At 41.3% G+C, this 20,618-nt stretch overlaps 1 protein-coding gene across 1 annotated transcript in view; it reads left to right on the forward strand.

Moving 5' to 3' along the window:
* Positions 1-20,618, forward strand: part of ZYG11B (zyg-11 family member B, cell cycle regulator) — a gene marked incomplete at both ends in the record, with an annotated part of 61,654 nt that overhangs the window by 14,022 nt on the left and 27,014 nt on the right. The window contains 4 exons of the mRNA XM_080692246.1: positions 6,023-6,777; positions 12,334-12,474; positions 15,843-16,019; positions 20,242-20,306. Of these exons, the coding sequence (XP_080548372.1) occupies positions 6,023-6,777; positions 12,334-12,474; positions 15,843-16,019; positions 20,242-20,306 (1,138 nt within the window). The remainder of the gene's footprint in view (positions 1-6,022; positions 6,778-12,333; positions 12,475-15,842; positions 16,020-20,241; positions 20,307-20,618) is intronic.

Raw genomic sequence — 20,618 nt, forward strand, 5'->3', positions numbered from 1 at the left:
TGGTTGTGGTGGCACAAGCCTGTAATCCTAGTATTTGGGAGGCTAAGACAGGAGGATTGCAGTTTCAAGGATGGCCTCAGCAAGTAGTGAGATTCTCATTAACTCAAAGAGAACCTGTTTCAAAATAAAAATAAAAAGTAGGGCTGGGGGTTTAATCAGAGAATGTCTCTGGGTTCAATCCCTAGTATCAAAAAAAAAAAAAAAGGAAAAAAAAAAAAGAAAAAGAAAAGGAAAGAATGACTGAAAAGTCCAGATAGCCTGATCCTAGGAAAAGGCATTCATTTATTTTTGCCTATCCTACATCTTACTGTATTATTTATTTATTTATGTATTTTTTGTGATCCTAGGGATCAACCCCAGGGTGGTTGTATCTCCAATCTACAGCCCCAGACCTAGTGTTATTTTATTTTATATAAAATAAAATAAACTTGGTACTGGGGGTGGAACCCAGAGGCTTTCTACCTCCAGGCTATACTCTCAGACCTATTTTATACTTTATTTGGAGACAGGGTCTCACTAAGTTACTGAGAGCCTCACTCAGTAGCTGAGGCTGGCTTCAAACCTGTGCGATCCTCCTGTCTTAGCCTCCCAAGCGCGGGAATTACAAGCGTGCACCACCACGCCCGGCCTGCCAGCCCTACTTTTTTATTCTTTATTTTTGAAACAGGGTCTCACTGAGTTGCAAAGAGCCTCACTAAGTAGCTGAGGCTGTCTGTGAACCACAATCCTCCAGTCTCTGCCTCCCAAATCAAGCATGTGCTACCACGCCCAACCACAAAATACAAAATAAACATTTAGAAGTCTACATGTGTAAAGTACCATATATCTTTATTTCATAGAATGAGAATACATTTTGAAAAAACCAATTTCTGCTTTTGACTCTGTGTGTGTGTGTGTGTGTGTGTGTGTGTGTGTGTGTGTGTACTGGGGATGAAACTCAGGAGCATTCTACTCCTGAGCTATACCTCAGCCTTTTTTTATGTTTGTATTTGTTTTGTGGGACCAGGGATTGAACCCAGTGGCATTCTGCTTCTGAGCTATACCACTAGTCTTAGTTTTATTTTTTATTCTTATTTTATTTGTTTATTGGTGGTACTGGGGTTCCTGGAAACCCTTCTACCTCTGGGCTACACTCTCAGACCTAATATATATATATATATATATATATGAATATAAATTTTTTTTTTTTTTAAACAGGGTCTCTTAAGCCAGCGAGTCTGGCTTCGAACCTGTGTGATCCTTCTGTCTCCGCCTCCTAAGCATGGGGATTGCAAACCTGCACCACCATGTCCAGCTTTATTTTTAATTTTGAAATAGTATCTCACTAAATTGCTGAAAGCCTTGCTAAATTGCTAAATCTGGCCACAAACCTACTATTCTCCTGTCTCAGCCTCCCAAGTACTGGGATTATAAACGAATGCCACTTACCTGGCTTTTTGTTGTTTTGTTTTGGGTTTTTTTGCACTGCTGGGGATGGAACCCAGGGGCATTCTACCTCTGAGTGACACCCCCCAGCCCTATTTTTTATTCTTTATTTTGAAACAGGGTCTCACTGAGTTGCAAAGGGTCTCACTAAGTAGATGAGGCTGTCTGCAAACCACGATCCTCCTATCTCAGCCCCCCAAATGCTGGGATTGCAAGCTTGCGCCACCATGCCCAGCTTTTGCCTGACTTTTATGTTTTGTTTTGAAACAGGATCTTGTTATATTGCTGAGAGTCTTGCTACATTGTTGAGGCTGTCATCCAACCTGTGATCCTCCTGTCTTAGTCTCACAGGTACTAGGATTATATGCCTGGCCACCATTCCTGGCTTGCCTTTTTTAAATGGGAAATCAAAGCTAATTTAGTACTCATGTTTTCTGAAAGAAATTGTTTTCTTTCTTCTTTTAAAAAAATTTTTTTTTATTGGTACTGGGGATTTAACCTAAGTGCATTTTACTTCAGAGCTATATCCCTAACCCTATTTTATATGTAATTTTGAAACAAGGTCTCACTAAATGACCACATGCTAACTTTGAAGCTGAAGTCCTTCTGTCTCAGTCTCCCAAGTACTGGGATTACAGATATGTACCACCACACCCAGTCCCCAGCCTTATTTCTTTTCTTCCCATTTGCATACTTATATCTTGAGAAATGCACCACATTCTTACTTACATCTAGGTCTTTACCTATGTTCTTACCCTTTCCCCCTTTATCTGGGAAACATCTTATGTCTGTAGCTTGCTTGTTCTTTCTTTGTAATGGTTTTTCTTGGTTTAAACTGTCTAGTGATAATTAGATAAGATACATCAGAGAATAGTGCTCCCTTTAAAACACACACACAAGCCAGGCATTGTGGTACATGCTTGTAATCCCAGCATTTGGGAGGCTGAGACCGGAGGATCGTGGTTCTTGGACAGCCTCAGCTACTAAGTAAGGCCCTCTGCAACTCAGTGAGACCCGGTTTCAAAATAAAGAATAAAAAAAAATAGGGCAGGGGGTGTAGCTCGGAGGTCGAATGCCCCTGGGTTCCATCCCCAGACCTGCAAAAATAAATAAATAAATAACACACACACACACACACACACACACACACACACACACACACACACTCTCTGTAATCCTAGTACTTGAAAGGCTGAGACAGGAGGCTCACAGGTTTGAAGCCAGCCTTAGCAATTTAGTGAGTCCCTGTTTTATTTTCAAAATAAAAAATAAAGCTGGGCATCGTGGCACACACTTGTTCCCAGCATTTGGGAGGCTGAGACAAGAGGATCGTCATTCATGGACAGCCTCAGCAACTTAGTGAAGCCCTTTGCAACTTAGACCCTTTTTCAAAATAAAGAATAAAAGATAGGGCTGTGGGTGCAGCTCAGAGATAGAACGCACCTGGGTTTCATCCCCAGTACTGCATAAATAAATAAATAAATATTAAATAAATAAATGAATAAATAAATAAATCCCAGGCATGGTCGTGTATACCTATAATCCCAGTATTTGGGAGGCTGAGATAGGAGGATCACAGGTTTGAAGCCAGGCTTGGCAATTTAGTGAGGCTCTCAGCAACGTAGCGAGACCCTGTTTCCAAATTTTAAAACTATTATTTTTTGTGGTACTGGGAATTGAACCCAGAGGCATTCTACTTCCAAGCTATACCCCCCCAGACTGATTTTATTTCTTATATGGAAACAGGGTCTCACTAGGTTGCTGAGAGCCTCACTAAATTGCAGAGGTTGTCCTTGAACTCGTGATCGTCCTGTCTCAGCCTCCCAAGTACTAGAATTACGAACATGTACCATCATGTCCGGCTTTAAAATTATTAAAAAAAAAAAAAAAACTGAGCTGGGGATGTAGCTTGTAGGTAGAGTGCCCCTGAGTCCATCCCCAGTACCATACATACACAAAAAATAAAGCCAAATGTGGGGGTGCATACTTGTAATCCCAGTACTTGGAAGGCTGAGATAGGAGGATCTCAGATTCAAAACCAGCCTCAGCAATTTAGCAAGACTCTCAGCAACCTAGTAATAACCTATTTCAAAATAAAAAAATAAAGCTGAGAGTATAGGTTAGAGGTAGAAAGCTCCTGGGTTCAATCCACAGAACCATACAATAAATAAATAGCTGGGCTGGTATTGCTTGCCAATAATCCCAGTACTTGGGAGGTTTAGACAGGGGGATCCCAGGTTTGCAGCCAGCCTAAGCTACTTAGTTAAAAACTGTTTCAAAATAAAGAATAAAGCCAGATATGGTATGCTTGTAATCCTGTGCTTTGGAGGCTGAGACAGGAGGACTGCACAGGTTCAAAGCCAGTATCAGCAATTTAATGAGACCCTGTTTCCAAGTAAAGTATAAAAATAGGTCTGGGAATATAGTCCGGAGGTAGAAAAACCCCTGGGTTCCACCTCCAGTACCACAAACAAACAAACAAACAAATAAATAAATAAATAAATAAATAAGAAAAAGAAAGAAAGAAAGAATTAAAAGTAGGTCTGGGGGTGTATTCACAAGTAGAATGCCCTTGAGTTCTATCCCCAGTACCACAATAAATAAAGAAATGAGCTAGGGGTTTAGTTCAGAGGTAGAATGTCCCTGGGTTCAATCCCCAATACCAAATAAATAAAGTAAAAAAGGCTGGGGAGAATAGCTCAGTGGTAGAAATGTACCTAGGTTTAAATCCTCGTACTTAAACCAACCAACCATCCAATCAACAACAGACACCTTAGTTCTAATTTTTTTTTTTTTTCCTGTACTGGGGATGGAACCCAGGGGCATTATACCTCTGAGCTACACCCCCAGACCCAGTTTTTATTCTTTTATTTTTTGAAACAGGGTCTCACTGAGTTGTGAAAGGCCTTGCTAAGTACCTGAGGCTGTCTGGGAACCGTGATCCTTTGGTCTCCAACTCCCGAATGCTGGGATTACAAGCATGTGCCACCATACCTGGCTCTTAATATACTTTTATTGGCATGACTGTTACTTCTTTCACAGTAGTTATTGTTTAGTTGATTTATGATATTGTTGAGATATGGTTCCTAATTAGCAGATTAATTTGTAGGGAGATAAATCTCTGAGACTTCAGGAAGTTACTGTGTCCACTTTATTTGCATTCATCTGACAGGGAGGGTCTACAACTGAGCCTTTTAATAACTTCAGATCTGGCTAGTGGCTTGATAATGAGTATAGGCATTATATGTAATCTAAATATAGTTGTATATTTGTGTTTGTGTGTATAATAATGTGTTGTCATGAATTTTTTTTTATTGTGGTAGGTACTGGGGGTGGAACCCAGGGGTATTCTACCTCTGAGCTATATCCCCAGCCCTATTTTTTATTCTTTATTTTGACACAACGTCTCACTAAGTTGCATAGTCCCTCACTAAGTAGCTGAGGCTGTCCATGAACCCATGATCCTCCTGTCTTAGCCTTACTGGGATTATAAGCATTCACTATCACGCCCAGCTGTTGTCCTGAATTTGAAGAAAAGGGTAGAAATGCATTGATAACAAGTTAGATATTTTATCATTTTAGCACAAAGTTTAAACCTGACTCAAAGCTGGGCATGGTGGCACACTCCTGTAATCCCAGTCAGTACTTGGGAGACTGAAACAAGAAGATCATAGGTTCAAGGACAGCCTCTGCAAGTAGTGAGACTCATCAACCTAGTGAAACTGTTTCAAAATTAAAAAAAAAAAATAGGGCTGGAGGTGTATCTCAGAGGTAGAATGTCCCTGGATTCAATCCTCAGTACCCCTGCACAGAAAATAAAAACAAACAAACAAACAAATATCATTCATGACATATGAACCCTGCAAGTCCATCAAGGGTCTGTTCCATGGCCACCTTAGTATCCAGACTACAAGGCTCTGTTATACTCCCTAGAACTTGAAGCTTCTTCTGGTTGCCACAGCAGGAGCAGATAGCCTGAAAGAATATCCATTGGCTCTCAGATGCTTCATTTTATAGCTCACTGGTCAGAATCAGTTCATGTCTCCATCTAACTCCAAGGGAGGGCTGGGAAGGATGTATCCAGAAAGGTGAGGAGAACTTAGTGTTAGTGGAGGTCAGTAATGCATATCACAGTCCTGATTTTTCCATTTGCTTACTCTGATCTTGGAAAGCTCTTTCTCAGCCTCATTTTATTCATTTATAAATTGTAGATAGAGCTGGGCATGGTGATCCATGCATGTAATCCTAGAACTTGGAAGGCTAAGACAGGAGGAGGTTCACAGGTTCGTGGTCTGTCTCAGCAATTTAGGCCTCCCACAATATAATGAGACCCTATTTCAAAATAAATAATAAAAAGGGCTGGGGGTGTACTCAGACATAGAATACCCTTGGGTTCAAAACCTAGTACCACACACACAAAATAAAATAAAGTAAAAAATAAACTGTAGATAATAATTTCCTCATCTCACTGGATTTTTATCAAAGGAGATACCGTTTGTAAATGGTATCTGGAATGAAAAGTCTGATGGAAATTTAAACTGTAATTTAACTGTTTTTTTTGTTTGTTTAATTTAAAATGCTGCTTGTTTTCCCCCAGGTTTACTGAATGATGGAACTGTGGGCATTTTTAGGGGCAACCAGATGCGTTTAAAGCGAGCTTGCATTCGCAAAGCAAAGATCTCCGCTGTTGCTTTTCGAAAAGCTTTCTGCCATCACAAGTTAGTTGAACTTGATGCCACAGGTGTGAATGCTGACATTACCATTACAGACATTATCAGTGGGCTTGGAAGCAACAAATGGATCCAGCAGAATCTCCAGTGCTTAGTGCTGAACTCATTAACACTCTCCCTTGAGGATCCTTATGAGCGGTGCTTCAGCCGACTTTCTGGACTTCGAGCTCTAAGCATCACCAATGTTCTCTTTTACAACGAAGATCTGGCTGAAGTTGCTTCATTGCCAAGGTTAGAGAGCCTGGATATTTCTAACACGTCTATCACAGACATCACTGCTCTGCTGGCCTGCAAAGACAGACTCAAGTCTCTGACTATGCACCACTTGAAATGTTTAAAAATGACGACTACCCAGATACTGGATGTTGTTCGGGAACTAAAACATCTGAATCATCTTGATATCTCAGATGATAAACAATTTACATCAGACATAGCTCTTCGCTTACTAGAACAAAAGGACATCCTACCCAGTCTTGTCTCCCTGGATGTTTCAGGGAGAAAGCATGTGACAGATAAAGCTGTTGAAGCCTTTATACAACAACGGCCCAGCATGCAGTTTGTAGGTTTGCTGGCTACTGATGCTGGTTATTCTGAATTCCTCACAGGCGAAGGACATTTGAAGGTTAGATCTTTAAAATATATTATTTTGTCAGGCTGACTTGTGGGTTTTGTGTGTGTGTGTGTGTGTGTGTGTGTGTGTGTGTGTGTGGTATTGAGGATGGAACCCAGGGGCATTCTACCTCCGAGCAACACCCCCAGTCCTATTTTTTATTCTTTATTTTGAAACAGGGTCTCACTGAGTTGAAAAAGGCCTCACTAAGTAGCTGAGGCTGGCCACAAACCTGGCTCCTCCTGTCTCAGCCTCCCAAATGCTGGGATTACAAGTGTGCGCCGCCACACCTGGCTTTGTGTCACTATGTTTTAAAGCTACCCCCCCAAAAAAAAAGACAGAATTATCCCTCTAATGAGATCATATGTCTAAGTGATTGCTTTTTTTACTGGTACTAGGGATAGAACCCAGGCCCTTACACATACTAGGCAAGTTCTCTGCCATTGAGCTTACATCTCCAGCCCTCTTTAACATTTTATTTTATTATATTTTATTTTGAAATAGAATTTTGCCCAGGCTGACCTCAGACTTGATATCTTTCTGCCTCATCCTCCTGAGCAGCTGAGATTACAGGCATGCACTACTGTGCCCAGTCCAATGAAAATTATTTACATGTATTTCTTTTACCTTATTATTAAATAAAACATACAAAATAAATGACAATTGTGTAGTCTATTGAGTGAAAATAAGGCAAACAAACTTGAGACCAGTACTTTATTAGCTAATCTGAACCTATGCTAAGTCCCCTGTCCTGATCATAGCTCCCTTCTGTACAAAAGGAATCTTTGTCCTGACTTTAACAGTAATCATGTCCTTGTATTATAGTTTTCTGACCAACTATTTATCTCTAGGCATTTTTCTTTAGTACTGGGAATGGAACCCAGGGATATTCTATTTCCGAGCTATACTGCCCAGCCCTATTTTTTTATTTTTTTATTTTTTTTTTTGCGGATCTGGGGATGAAACCCAGGGGCATTCCACCTCCAAGCTACACCCCCTGCACTATTTTTTTACATTCTTTATTTTGAAACAGGGTCTCACTAAGTTGCGGAGGTCTTCACTAAGTAGCTGAGGCTGTCTGCGAACCGCGATCCTCCTGTCTCAGCCTCCCAAATGCTGGAATTACAAGCGTGCGCCACCACGCCTGGCTTTTTATTCTTTATTTTGAAGCAGAGTCTCACTAAGTTACAGAGGGCTTCACAAAGTAGCTGAGGCTGCCCGTAAAACACAATCCTGTCTCAGCCTTTCAGATACTGGGATTACAAGTGTGTGCCACCATGCCCTGCTTCTAGTAATTTTTTTTAATACTGACCTTTTCATTGAGGGGGTGGTACTGGGGATGAATCCCAGGGGGATTCTACCTGTGAGCTATACCTCCAGTCCTATTTTTTATTCTTTATTTTGAAACAGGGTCTCACTAAGTTGTGGAGGGCATCACAAGTTGCTGAGGCTGGCTGAGAACCCAAGATCCTCCTTTCTTAGCCCACCAAGTACTGAGATTACAAGTACGTGCCACTATGGCTGTTTTTTTCTTGCCCATTTAAAAAAATTCAATGTCTCCTGAGTGTCATTTAGTTTACAGTTTCCTCCCCATTCCTTTCTTTTCCTTAAAACTTGTCTGTTAGCCAGGTATGGTGCATACTCTTATAATTCCAGTATTTAGGAAGCTGAAACAGAATCACAGGTTCATGGACAGACTCAGCAGCATACCGGGACTCTCAGCAACCTAGCAAGACCCTGCTTCAAAATAAAAAATAGCCGGGCGTGGTGGCGCACGCTTGTAATCTGCACGCTTGGGAGGCAGAGACAGGAGGATCATGCAGGTTTGAAGCCAGCCCTGCATGCTGGCTTAGGAGACCCTGTTTCCAAAATAAAAATGTAAAAATAGGTCTGGGAGTGTAGCCCGGAGGTAGAAGGGCTTCCAGGAACCCCAGTACCACCAAAAATAAATAAATAAATAAATAAAAATAATGCTGGGCATGGTGCACACTTGTAATGCCAGTACTTGGAGGGTGAGACAGGAGGATCATAGTTCACAGACAGCCTCAGCTACTTGGTGAGGCTCTTTGCAATTCAGTGAGACCCTGTTTCAAAATAAAGAATAAAATATAGGGCTGGGGATATAGCTCGGAAGTTGAATGCCCCTGGGTTCAATCCTCAGTACCACACACAAAAAAAATAAATAAAAGGAAAGGAAAGGAAAGAAAGAAGGAATAATAAGTAAATAAATAAGGAATAAAAAATAGGGCTGGAAGTCAGGCATGTTGGTGCATACTTGTAATCCCAGTACTTGAGAGGCCAAGACAGGAGGATTGCAGGTTCACAGCCAGCCTCAGCTATTTAGTGAGGCCCTCTACAACTTAGTGAGACCCTGTTTCAAAAATAAAGACTAAGCCAAGCATGGTGGCACATGCTTGTAATGCTAGCATTCAGGAGGCTGAGACCGGAGGGTCGCGGTTCATGGATAACCTCAGCTACTTAGTGAGGCCTTCTGCAACCCATTGAGACCCCATTTCAAAATAAAGAATAAGTCCGGGTGTGGTAGCACATGCTAGTAATCCCAGCACTTGGGAGGCTGAGAAAGAAGGGTCGCACAGGTTCAAAGCCAACTTCAGCTACTTAGTGAGGCTCTTAGCAACTTAGTGAGACCTTGTTTCCAAATACAGCATAAAATAGGTCTGGGACTATAGCCCGGAGGTAGAAAACCCCTGGGTTCCATCCTCAGTACCACAAAAAAAAAAAAGAAGAAGAAGAAGAAGGAGAAGAAGAAGAAGAAGGAGAAGAAGGAGAAGAAGGAGAAGAAGAAGAAGAAGAAGAAGGAGGAGGAGGAGGAGGAGGAGGAGGAGGAGGAGGAGGAGGAGGAGGAGGAGGAGAAGGAGGAGGAGGGGAGGAGGAAGAAGAAGAATATAAAAAATAGGGTTGGGTTTGTAGCTCAGAGATAGAAATTCTCTGGGTTCAATCCTCAATACTGAAAAGAGAAAAAAAAAAATTAGGGCCAGGGTGTATCTCAGAGGTATAATGCCTTTGGGTTCAGTTTCCACTACCACAAGAAACAAAACAAAATAAAAACTTGTTTATTGAAGAATTCAGTCCTTTTGACCTGTAGAATTTCCCTCAGTCTAGCTTTTATTTCTTATATATGCTCATACTACATAATTTATAATTTCTCTTTGGGTTTTTTTTTGCGGTACTGGAGATGAAACCCAGGGCATTCTACTTCTAAGCGACAACCCCAGCCCTATTTGTTTGTTTTGGTGGTACTGTGGATGGAACCGAGGGGCTTTCTACCTCCTTGCTACACCCCAGACCTATTTCTTTTATATTTGGAAACAGGATCTCACAAAGTTGCTGAGAGCCTAAGTAGCTGAGTCTGGCTTTGAACCTGCTCAATCCTCCTGTCTCAACCTCCTAAATACTGAGATTACAAGCGTGTGCCACCACACCAGGCTCCTCAGCTCTATTTTTTTTATTCTTTTATTTTTATATTTATTTTTGTGGGTCTGGAACCCAGAGACATTTGACCTCCAAGCTACAACTCCTGCCCAATTTTTTATTATTTTGAAACCGGGTCTCACTGAGTTGCAGAGGGCCTCACTAAGTAGCTGAGGCTGTCTGCCAACCGAGATCCTTTGGTCTCAGCCTCCCGAATGCTGGGATTACAAGCGTGCGCCACCACGCCCGGCTTATTCTTTTATTTTGAAACAGGGTCTCACTGAGTTGCAGAGGGCCTCACTAAGTAGCTGAGGCTGTCCGCAAACTGCAGTCCTCCTGTCTCAGCCTCCCAAATATTGGGATTATATGCATGCGCCACCGTGCCTGACTCTGTCTTTGTATTTTCTGCAAATTGATAACTGTATAGTTGGTACTGTGTTTGAACCCAGAGATTTTACCTCTGAGCTACACCCACATCCCATTTCGATTTCTTGTTTTGAAACATGATCTTACTGGGTTGCTGAGTCTTGCCAAATTGCTGAGGCTGTCCTTGAACTTGTGATCCTCCTATCTCAGCCTCCCAAATAAATACTGGGATTGTAGTCATGTACCACCCACACTAGGTCATGTGGGAGCTCTTTCATTAGGAGTTATATAATGTCTTTTTTTCCCCTCCCCTTTCTGTGATGTTAAGTTTTTTTTTTTTTGGTGGCACTGGAGTTGGAACCCAGGGGCTTTTATACCTCTGGGCTATACTCCCAGACCTATTTTATATTTTATTTGGAAACAGGGTCTCACTAAGTTGCTGAGAGCCTCACTAGTAGCTGGGGCTGGCTTCGAACCCGTGTGGTCCTCCTGTCTCAGCCTCCCAAGCGCGGGGATTACAAGCGAACACCACCAGGCCCAGCCAGTTTTGGGGTCAATACCTAGATCTATTAATTCATTGGGAGTTATGGTGATATTTCAGTAATTTCTTCTTATTTATTGGATTACTTTTACAAGGAGCCACTTCCCATTATTTATATTTGGCTACACAATAATACCTAAACCACAGTTTAAATTAAGTATATTAGCCAGGCGTGGTGGTACATACCTGTAAACCCAGTTATTGGGAGGTTAAGATAGGAGGAGGATTTTTTTTTTTTTCCAGTACTAGGGATGGAACCCTGCGGAATTCTACCTCCAAGCTACACCCCCAGCCCTATTTTTGATTCTTTACTTTGTTTTTATTTTTTTATTTTTATTTGCGGGTCTGGGGATGGAACCCAGGGGCATTTGACCTCCGAGCTACACCTCCTTCCCTAATTTTTTAATTCTTTAATTTGAAACAGGGTTTCAGTAAGTTGTGGAGGGCCTCACTAAGTATGTGAACTTTGATCCTACAGTCTGAGCCTCCCGAATGGAATGCTGGGATTACAAGCCTGTGTACCACCACACCAGGCTCTGATTCTTTACTTTGAACCAGGGTTTCACTGATTTGAAAATGGCTAAGATTAGAGGCATATGCCACCACCTCTGGCTGGCCCTGTTTCTAAATATAAAATAAAATAGGAGCCCGGCACAAGCTTATAATCCCAGTCCTTGGGAAACTGAGATAGGATTATAGGTTTGTACCCAGCCTTAGCAACTTAGTGAGGCCCTCTGCAACTTGGTGAGACCCTGTTTCAAAATGAAGAATAAAAAGGGCTATGGATGTAGCTCAGAGGTAGAATACCCTGGGTTCAATTCCCAGTGCCACAATAATTAATACTAATAAAATAGGGCTGAGGGTGTAGTTCGGAGGTAGAATGACCCTGGGTTCAATCCCCAGCATCACATGTACACACAAAAATTAATAAAGCAAAGAGAGAACAAAGTTTGAGTGATATTATTTGTAATAGTGCTTTACTGAGAGAGACCTTAGCTTATTGAAAAATCAGGGAAAAAGGCCAGTGTTGCTATAACATTGTGAGCTAGGGGGAAGTGATTAGAGGCAGTTAAGAGCCTAATGAAATGGTAAGTCCTTATAAGTAGTATTAAATATCCTGAGATTTATATAACTAGCCTGGATGCCGTCATTACAACTGATGTTTAGATAGAGAAGGATAGAGAACTAAACAGATTTCTGTAAGTTAATCTTTTTGTCTGTGTTCAAAGGTGTCTGGAGAAGCCAATGAAACTCAGATTGCAGAAGCCTTGAAGCGGTACAGCGAAAGGGCATTTTTCGTCCGAGAAGCTCTGTTTCATCTTTTTAGCCTGACTCATGTGATGGAAAAAACAAAGCCAGAAATTTTAAAGGTAAGAATAAGAAATCAGTTATGAAAAGTTTGAAATTATCTTCATGGTAGATGACGATTTTGTAAGAAAATCATTGATTTTTATTTATAATGGAATTGATAATCCATGATTTCAGTTATTAGAGACAAAATAGTTGCATAGTGTTATTGAGGTTTCATAGTAGTCTCATTAAATATATAAATGCCTTTTAGTGCATATTTAACTACCAAAACCAATTACTACCCTGATATGTTATTACAGTTATAGTAAAAAATGAAAGTATATGACTGGAATCAGTATATTGCATTGCCTGTTAAACCTGTGTTACTTTCCACTTTGTCTTTTGAGAAATATAATATTAGAATTTCATAGCCAGGCATGGTTGCACATGCTTATAATCCCAGTACTTGGGAGGCTGAGACAGGAGGATCTCAGGTTCTCAGCCAGCCTTAGCTACTTAGTGAGGCCCTGATTCAAAATAAAGAATACACTTGTAATCTCAGCATTCGAGATGCTGAGACTGGAAGATCACGGTTTGCAGACAGCCTCAGCTACTTAGTGAGGCCCTTTGCAACTTAGTGAGACCCTGTTTCAAAATAAAGAATAAAAATAGAGCTGGAGGTATAGCTTGGAGGTAGAATGCCCTGGGGTTCCATCCCCAGTTTTTCCAAATAAATAAATAAATAATTAAATAAATAAATAAAAAATAGGGCAAGGGGTTTAGCTTGGAGGTAGAATGCTCCTAGGTTCCATCTCCAGTATGAAAAAATAATTCATAAAATACTTTTCCATAACATGTAACTATAATGCTTTTCTTTCTTTTTTTTCTTCTTCTTTTTTTTGGGTGGTACTGGGGTTCCTGGAAACCCTTCTACCTCTGGGCTACACTCCCAGAACTATTTTATATTTTTATTTGGAAACAGGATCTCTTAAGCCAGCGCGGCTGGCTTTGAACCTGCGCGATCCTCCTGTCTCTGCCTCCCAAGCACGGGGATTACAAGCCTGCACCAACATGCCTGGCCTGTCATGCTCTTCTAAAAGATTCAGGTTAATTCTCAATTAAAATGTTTTAGTCAAACATCTTTTTTTTCTTTTGTGTTACTGGGGATGGAACTCAGGGTTTTTTTTTTTTTTTACCTCTAGGCTACACTACCAGTCTTACTTTATATTTTGTTTTGGAAACAGGGTCTTACTAAGTTGCTGAGAGCCTCACTCAATAGCTGAGGCTGGATTCAAACCTGTGTGATCCTCCTGTCTCAGCCTCCCAAGCGCTAGGATTACAGGCGTGTGCCACCATGCCTGGGTTTAGCCAAATATCTTTTTTCTTTTTTTTTTCTTTTTTTTTTGGTACTAGGGTGGAACCTAGGGGCTTTTCTATCTCCGGGCAATACTCTCAGACCTATTTTATACTTTATTTATTTATTTATTTATTTATTTATTTATTTATTTATTTTGATGGTACTGGGGGTGGAACCCAGAGGCCTTCTACCTCTGGGCTATACTCCCAGATCTATTTTATATTTTTATTTGGAAACAGGGTCTCACTAAATTGCTGAGAGCCTCACTAAGTAGCTGAGGCTGGCTTCAAACCTGTGCGATCCTCCTGTTTCAGCCTCCCAAGCACAGGGATTACAAGCGTGCACCACCACACCCAGCTATTTTATACTTTATTTAGAAACAGGGTCTCACTAAGTTTTGCTGAGAGCCTCACTAAGTAGCTGAGGCTGGCTTTGAAACTGTGCGATCCTCCTGTCTCAGCCTCCTAAGCACTGGGATTACAAGCATGCGCCACCATGCCTGGCAACCAAACATCTTTTGAAGGACAAAAAAAGGAGTTCTAATTTTGTTGATTACTTAGAGAAGTGTTTATCGAAGTCTAGAATGTTGCTTGTTTTAAAAATCATAATTGAAGCTGGGCATGATAAGACACACTTGTAATCCTAGTACATGGGAGGTTGAGACAGGAGGATCACAGGTTCGAGCACAGCCTCAGCAGGTAGTGAGACTCATCAACCTAGTGAGACCCTGTTTCCAAATAAGAAAATCTGAGCCTGGCATAATGGTGCATACTTGTAATCCCAGTACCTTGGAGGCAGATTGTAGGTTCGTAGCCAGCCTACTTAGTTTTTGTTGTTTTATACTGGGGATTGAACCTAAGGATGTTCTACCTCCAAGCTACACCCCTAGCCTTGTTTTATTTTTTATTTTGAAACAAGGTTTTTCTAAATCACCGAGGCTGGCCTCAAACCTGTGATCCTCCTGTTTCAGCCTCCCAAGTCCTGGCATTACAGGCATGTGCCACCGCGTCTAGCTCCTCAGTAGTATTCCTCTGTGTGTGTGTGTGTGTGTGTGTGTGTGTGTGTGTGTGTGTGTGTGTGTGTGGTACTGGGGAGGGAACTCAGGCATTCTACCTCCAATCTACACTCCCAGCCCTATTTTTTATTCTTTATTTTGAAACAGGGTCTCACTGAGTTGCAAAGGGCCTAAGTAGTTGAGGCTGGCTGTGAACCACGATCTTCCTAACTCAGCCTCCGGAATGCTGGGATTATAAGCATGCACCACCACTCCCGGCTCAGTAGTAGTCTTTTTTTTTTTTTTTTTTTTTGGTGTGTGTGGTACTGGGGTTCCTGGAAACCCTTCTACCTCCAGGCTACATTCCTATACCTATTTTTTTATACTTTTATTTGGAAACAGGGTCTCTTAAGCCAGGGAGGCTGGCTTCGAACCAGCACGATCCTCCTGTCTCCACCTCCCAAGCACGGAGATTACAAGCGTGTGCCACCACGCCCGGCCTCAGTAGTATTCTTAAAGAGGAGAAGGTTGAGCCGGGCATGGTGGGGCACACCTGTTATCCCAGTACTGGGGAGACTGATACAGGAAGATTGCAGGTTCAGGGACAGCCTTAGCAAGTCATGAGACTCTCAGCAACCTAGTAAGGCCCTGTTTCAAAATAAAAATAAAATAGGGCTAGAAGTGTAGCTTGGAGTTCAATTCCCAGTACCAAAAAAAAAAAAAAGAGAGAGAGAAGGTTGAAAATTGAAAGTAAAGTTTGCCACTGGTTTTCTCTATTGGAGTCAGAAATATTTTCACTGCTTTTCATATAACAGGTATTGTACTAGGATTTAGGAATACTAAGATGAGTACCTATAGAAAAGATTCATTCACTTTACAGGTGAAAATCTTTAGATATGAAACAACTGGATACCTGCCTTGACCAGGGGTCAGGAAATATATCTGAGTCACTGCTAATGTCCTAGGCATTTCACATGAGGATACAAAAGATACTTAAGACACCTTTGAAATTATTACAGGTCAATAAAGTAATGTTTCTGTGTGAAGAGGGCTTATATTGACAAGGTGAATAAAAAGGACTAATTTTTTTTTTTCAGCTTGTAGTTACAGGGATGAGGAATCACCCTATGAATTTACCAGTGCAACTAGCTGCAAGCGCCTGTGTGTTTAATTTAACGAAGCAGGATCTTGCTGCAGGAATGCCTGTCCGACTCCTGGCCGATGTGACCCATTTGCTGCTCAAAGCCATGGAACATTTTCCTAATCACCAGCAGGTACGCACACATGAATTGTCATTCAAATAGTCCTCCTAGGTTCTCCTTTTACCCTTTCCTACCTCCATATGGTTCAATTTAATAAATCAAGGCTAGAAATTCAAATACTTTTGGAAGCTGTTTAATAATAAATTTGTTGGCCAGGCGTAGTGGTGCATGCCTATAATTCCAGTAATGAAGAAGCTGAAACAGGAGGATCAAAGGTTCAAGGGTAGCCTCAGCAAGTGGTGAAACTTGTCAACCTTGCAAGACCCTGTTTCAAAATAAAAAATAGGGCTGGGGATGTAGCTCAGAGGTAGAAAGTCCCAGCCAGGCATGGTGGCACACATTCATAATCCCAGTACTTGTGAGGCGGAGACAGGAGGATTGCAAGTTCATGGCCAGCCTCAGCAACTTATGAGGTCCTCTGCAATTTAGTGAGTCCCTGTTTCAAAATAAAGAATAAGCCAGGCATGGTGGCACACACTCGTAATCCCCGTGCTTGGGAGGCTGAGACAGGAGGATTGCACAGGTTCGAAGCCAGCCTCAGCTTCTTAGTGAGGCTCTCAGCAACTTGGTGAGACCCTGTTTCCAAATAAAATAGAAAATAGGTCTAGGAGTATAGCCCAGACGTAGAAAGCCTCTGGGTTCCAACCCCAGTACCACCAAAAATAAATAAATAAATGAATAAATAAATAAATAAATAAATAAATAAATAAGCCGGGTGTAGAAGGGCTTCCAAGAACCCCAGTACCACCAAAAAAAAAAAAAAAAAAAAATTGGGGCAGGGGGATTACAGGCATATGCTACCACACCTGGGTTTCTAAATTTTGAGTAAATGTAATCATACATATATACTGTTTACCTTTTTATATTTATTGATCTAGGTTATAGTCTGTAGTTATAAGTAATTCATTGACTAAGGAACAGTGAAAGAAGATTTAGATTAAAAGATTAGGAGTCAGATACAGTGGTGTATGTCTGTCTTCTTAGCTACTGGATAGGCTGAGGCAGGAGGATCACAAGTTCAAGGACAGCCTGTGTAGCATACGGTGATCCTGTCTCAAAATAAAATAAAAACGGCTGGGGATGTAGCTCAGAGGTAGAATGCTTCTGGATTCAGCCCCCAGTACTTGCAAAAAATAAAAACAAATGCAAAGATTAGGAAATAAAGGTGGCGGGAGTGGTGGAAGCGACTGCAGTGGCATGGTGATTCTTTTGGGAGCAGTAAAAAATGTTCTAAAATTGATTTTAGTAATGGATGCACAAATGTGAACATACTAAAAACCACTGAGTTATACACATAATAGGTAGGTGAATTGTATGGTATATGAATCATATCTCAGTAAAGCTATTATGTATTTTTTAAATGAATGTTTTCAGTAGCATTATGTGTATGGACAACAAATTAGAAACAAAACACCAAATGTCCATCAGCCTGGATTTAGTCATACAACAGAATACTCAAGAGCAGTGAATGGCCAGGTGTGGTGGCACATACCTATAATCCTAGTACTTGGGAGGTTGAAGTGGGAGGGTCATAGGTTCAAGGCCAACCTCAGCATCATATATAACACACACACACACACATACACACACGACCAGTGAATGATGAATTTACTTATAACTCCAGACTATAACCTAGATCAATCTCAATGAATATAAAAAGGTAGAAAACAGTACATATATATGAGTGCTACACACTCAGCCAATTTTTAATTTCTTTTATTTTCTTTCTTTCTTTCTTTCTTTCTTTCTTTCTTTCTTTCTTTCTTTCTTTCTTTCTTTTTTTTGGTGGTACTGGGGTTCCTGGAAGCCCTTCTACCTCCGGGCTACACTCCCAGACCTATTTTTACATTTTTATTTGGAAACAGGGTCTCCTAAGCCAGCGCACGCGGCTGGCTTCGAACCTGCGCGATCCTCCTGTCTGCCTCCCAAGCGCGGGGATTACAAGTGTGCACCACCATGCCCGGCTTTTTCTTTTATTTCTAAAACAGGGTAGCTGACCAGGTATAGCAGTGCAAGTTTGTAATCCCAGTATTTAGGAGGCTGAAAAGGGAGGATAAAAGGTTCTGGGCCATCTTCAGGAATTTAGACCTTTTGCAACTTAGGGAGATCCTGTTACAAAATAAAAGAATAACGATAGGCGTGATGGTGCATGCTTGTAATCCCAGCATTTGGGAGGCTGAGACAGGAGGATCACAGTAAGCAGATAGCCTCTGCTACTTATTGAGGCCCTCTGCAACTCAATGAGACCCTGTTTCAAAATAAAGAATAAAAATAGGGCTGGGGCTGTAGCTCGGAGATAGAATTCCCTGAGTTCCATCCCCAGTACAATAACAACAACAAAAAGAACAATGTAGGGTTGAGTGAGGGTGTAGCTCAGGGGTAGAATGACCGTGTGTGTGTGTGTGTGTGTGTGTGTGTGTGTGTGTGTGTGTGTGTAGTATTAGAGAATGAACCCAGGGCCATTCTATCTCTGAATGTATTAAGCAATATGCAGTAAAGGTAAATAAATGTTTTTGAAGTATTAGTCCATTAAAAATAAAGCATTTAAAGCTGGGCATGGTGGCTTCTGCTTGTAATCCCAGCATTTTGGAGGCTGAGACAGGAGGATTACGGTTTGTGGACAGCCTCAGCTACTTAGTGAGGCCCTCTTGAATTCCCAGCATTTGGGAAGCTGAGACAGGAGGACTGCGGTTTATGGACAGCCTCAGCTACTTAGTGAGGCCCTTTGCAACCCACTAAGCCTCTGTTTCAAAATAAAGAATTTTAAAATAGGGCTGGAGGTGTAGCTCGGAGGTAGAATGCCCCTGGGTTCCATCGCCAGTACCACAAAATAAAAATAAAAAGAATAAAGCCGGGTGTGGTGGTGCACGCTTGTAATCCCCGCACTTGGGAGGCAGAGACAGGAGGATAGCGCAGGTTTGAAGTCAGCCTCGCTGGCTTAAGAAAGACCCTGTTTCCAAGTTTAAAAAAAAATGGGTCTGGGAGTGTAGCCCAGAGGTAGAAGAGTTTCTAGGAATCCCAGTACCACCAAAATAAATAAATAAATAAATAGAATAGAATAGAATAAAAAAATAGGGGGTCTAGCAGTGTAGCTGGGAGGTAGAATGTGCCTGGGTTTAATCTTAAAAAACAAAACAAAACAGTGTAGCCAGGTGTGGTGGTATGCTTCTGTAATCCCAGTACTTGGGGATTGAGACAGAAGGATTGCAGGTTCGAGGCCAGCCTTGACAATTTAGCTAGGTCCTCACAATGTAGTAAGACCCTATTTAAAAAAAAAAAATAGAGCTGGGCATGATGGTGCACACCTGTGATCCCAGTATTTGGGGGGAGAGGGCTGAGAAAAGAGGTTTGCATGTTCAAGGCCAGCCTTAGCAATTTAGCAAAGTCCTCAGCAGTTTAATGAGACTCTATTTAAAAATTAAAAAATAAGGTGGGCCTGGTGTACATGCTTGTAATCTCAGTACTTGAGAGTCTGAGAGAAAAGGATTGTAGGTTTGAGGATAACCTCAGCAAGTAGTGAGACTCTAATCAACCTAGTGAGACCAGGTTTCAAAATAAAAATAAAATAGGGCTGGGTGTGTAACTCAGAGGTAGAATGCCCCTGGATTCAATCTCTAGTACCATCAAAAATAAGTAAAAAATAATAAAATTAAAAATAAAATAGGGCAGGGGATATAGCTCCGAGGTAGAAAGCCTCTGGGTTCAATCCCTAGTTTCAACAGAGCTGAGAGCCAGGCATATGCTTCCAGGAGCAGCTAAGTGACCCCATATCAAAATAAAAGTTAAAGAGGATTGGTGCATATGGCTCAGTGGTAGACCCTGACTGACAAGTGTAAAACCCTGGGTTTAATCCCCAATACTACAAAATCAAACAAACAGCCAGGCATGGTGGCGCACGCTCGTAATCCCCGCGCTTGGGAGGCTGAGACAGGAGGATCGTGCAGGTTCAAAGCCAGCCTCAGCTGGTTTAAGAGATCCTGTCTCCAAATAAATATAAAATAGGTCTGGGGTTATAGCCCGGAGGTAGAAGGCCCCTGGGTTCCATTCCCAGTACCACCAAAAAAAAAAAAAAAATCAAACAAACAAAAAAGATAACAGAATGGGGGCTGGAGATGTAACTCAGTGGTAGAGTGCTTGCTTAGCACCCACAAGGCCCTGGGTTCCATCCCTAACACAGCCTCCCAAAACAGTAAAATTTTATTTAGGATTCTTTTTTCTCCCTTTGATTCTTTAGTTACAGAAGAATTGCCTCCTTTCACTTTGCAGTGACCGGATCCTTCAAGATGTTCCATTTAACAGGCAAGTGATTGCCCTAAAACTTAAAATTTTGAATTTTAGATATCTCTCTTGGGTCATTTCTTATCAATTAGGATATTCTTGATATAAACTTGAATAGGTAGAAATTGCAGGTTACTCTAAAGAATGTTGAATTACTTTCACAAATTTTGTGCTTTGACATTCATGATAGCAGATTGGCCCCAATTTTTTTAATAGCCTTTTGCTTAAGAATTTATAGAGTTTGTAGAGTATCTACACAGTAACTATATGGTGTGTGAACATTATTATCACCATTCAAAAGGTGAAGAGCCAGGTGCAGTGTTCTATGCCTGT

The sequence above is a fragment of the Muscardinus avellanarius genome (assembly GCF_963383645.1).
Source record: "Muscardinus avellanarius genome assembly, chromosome: 3".
Lineage (NCBI taxonomy): Eukaryota > Metazoa > Chordata > Mammalia > Rodentia > Gliridae > Muscardinus > Muscardinus avellanarius.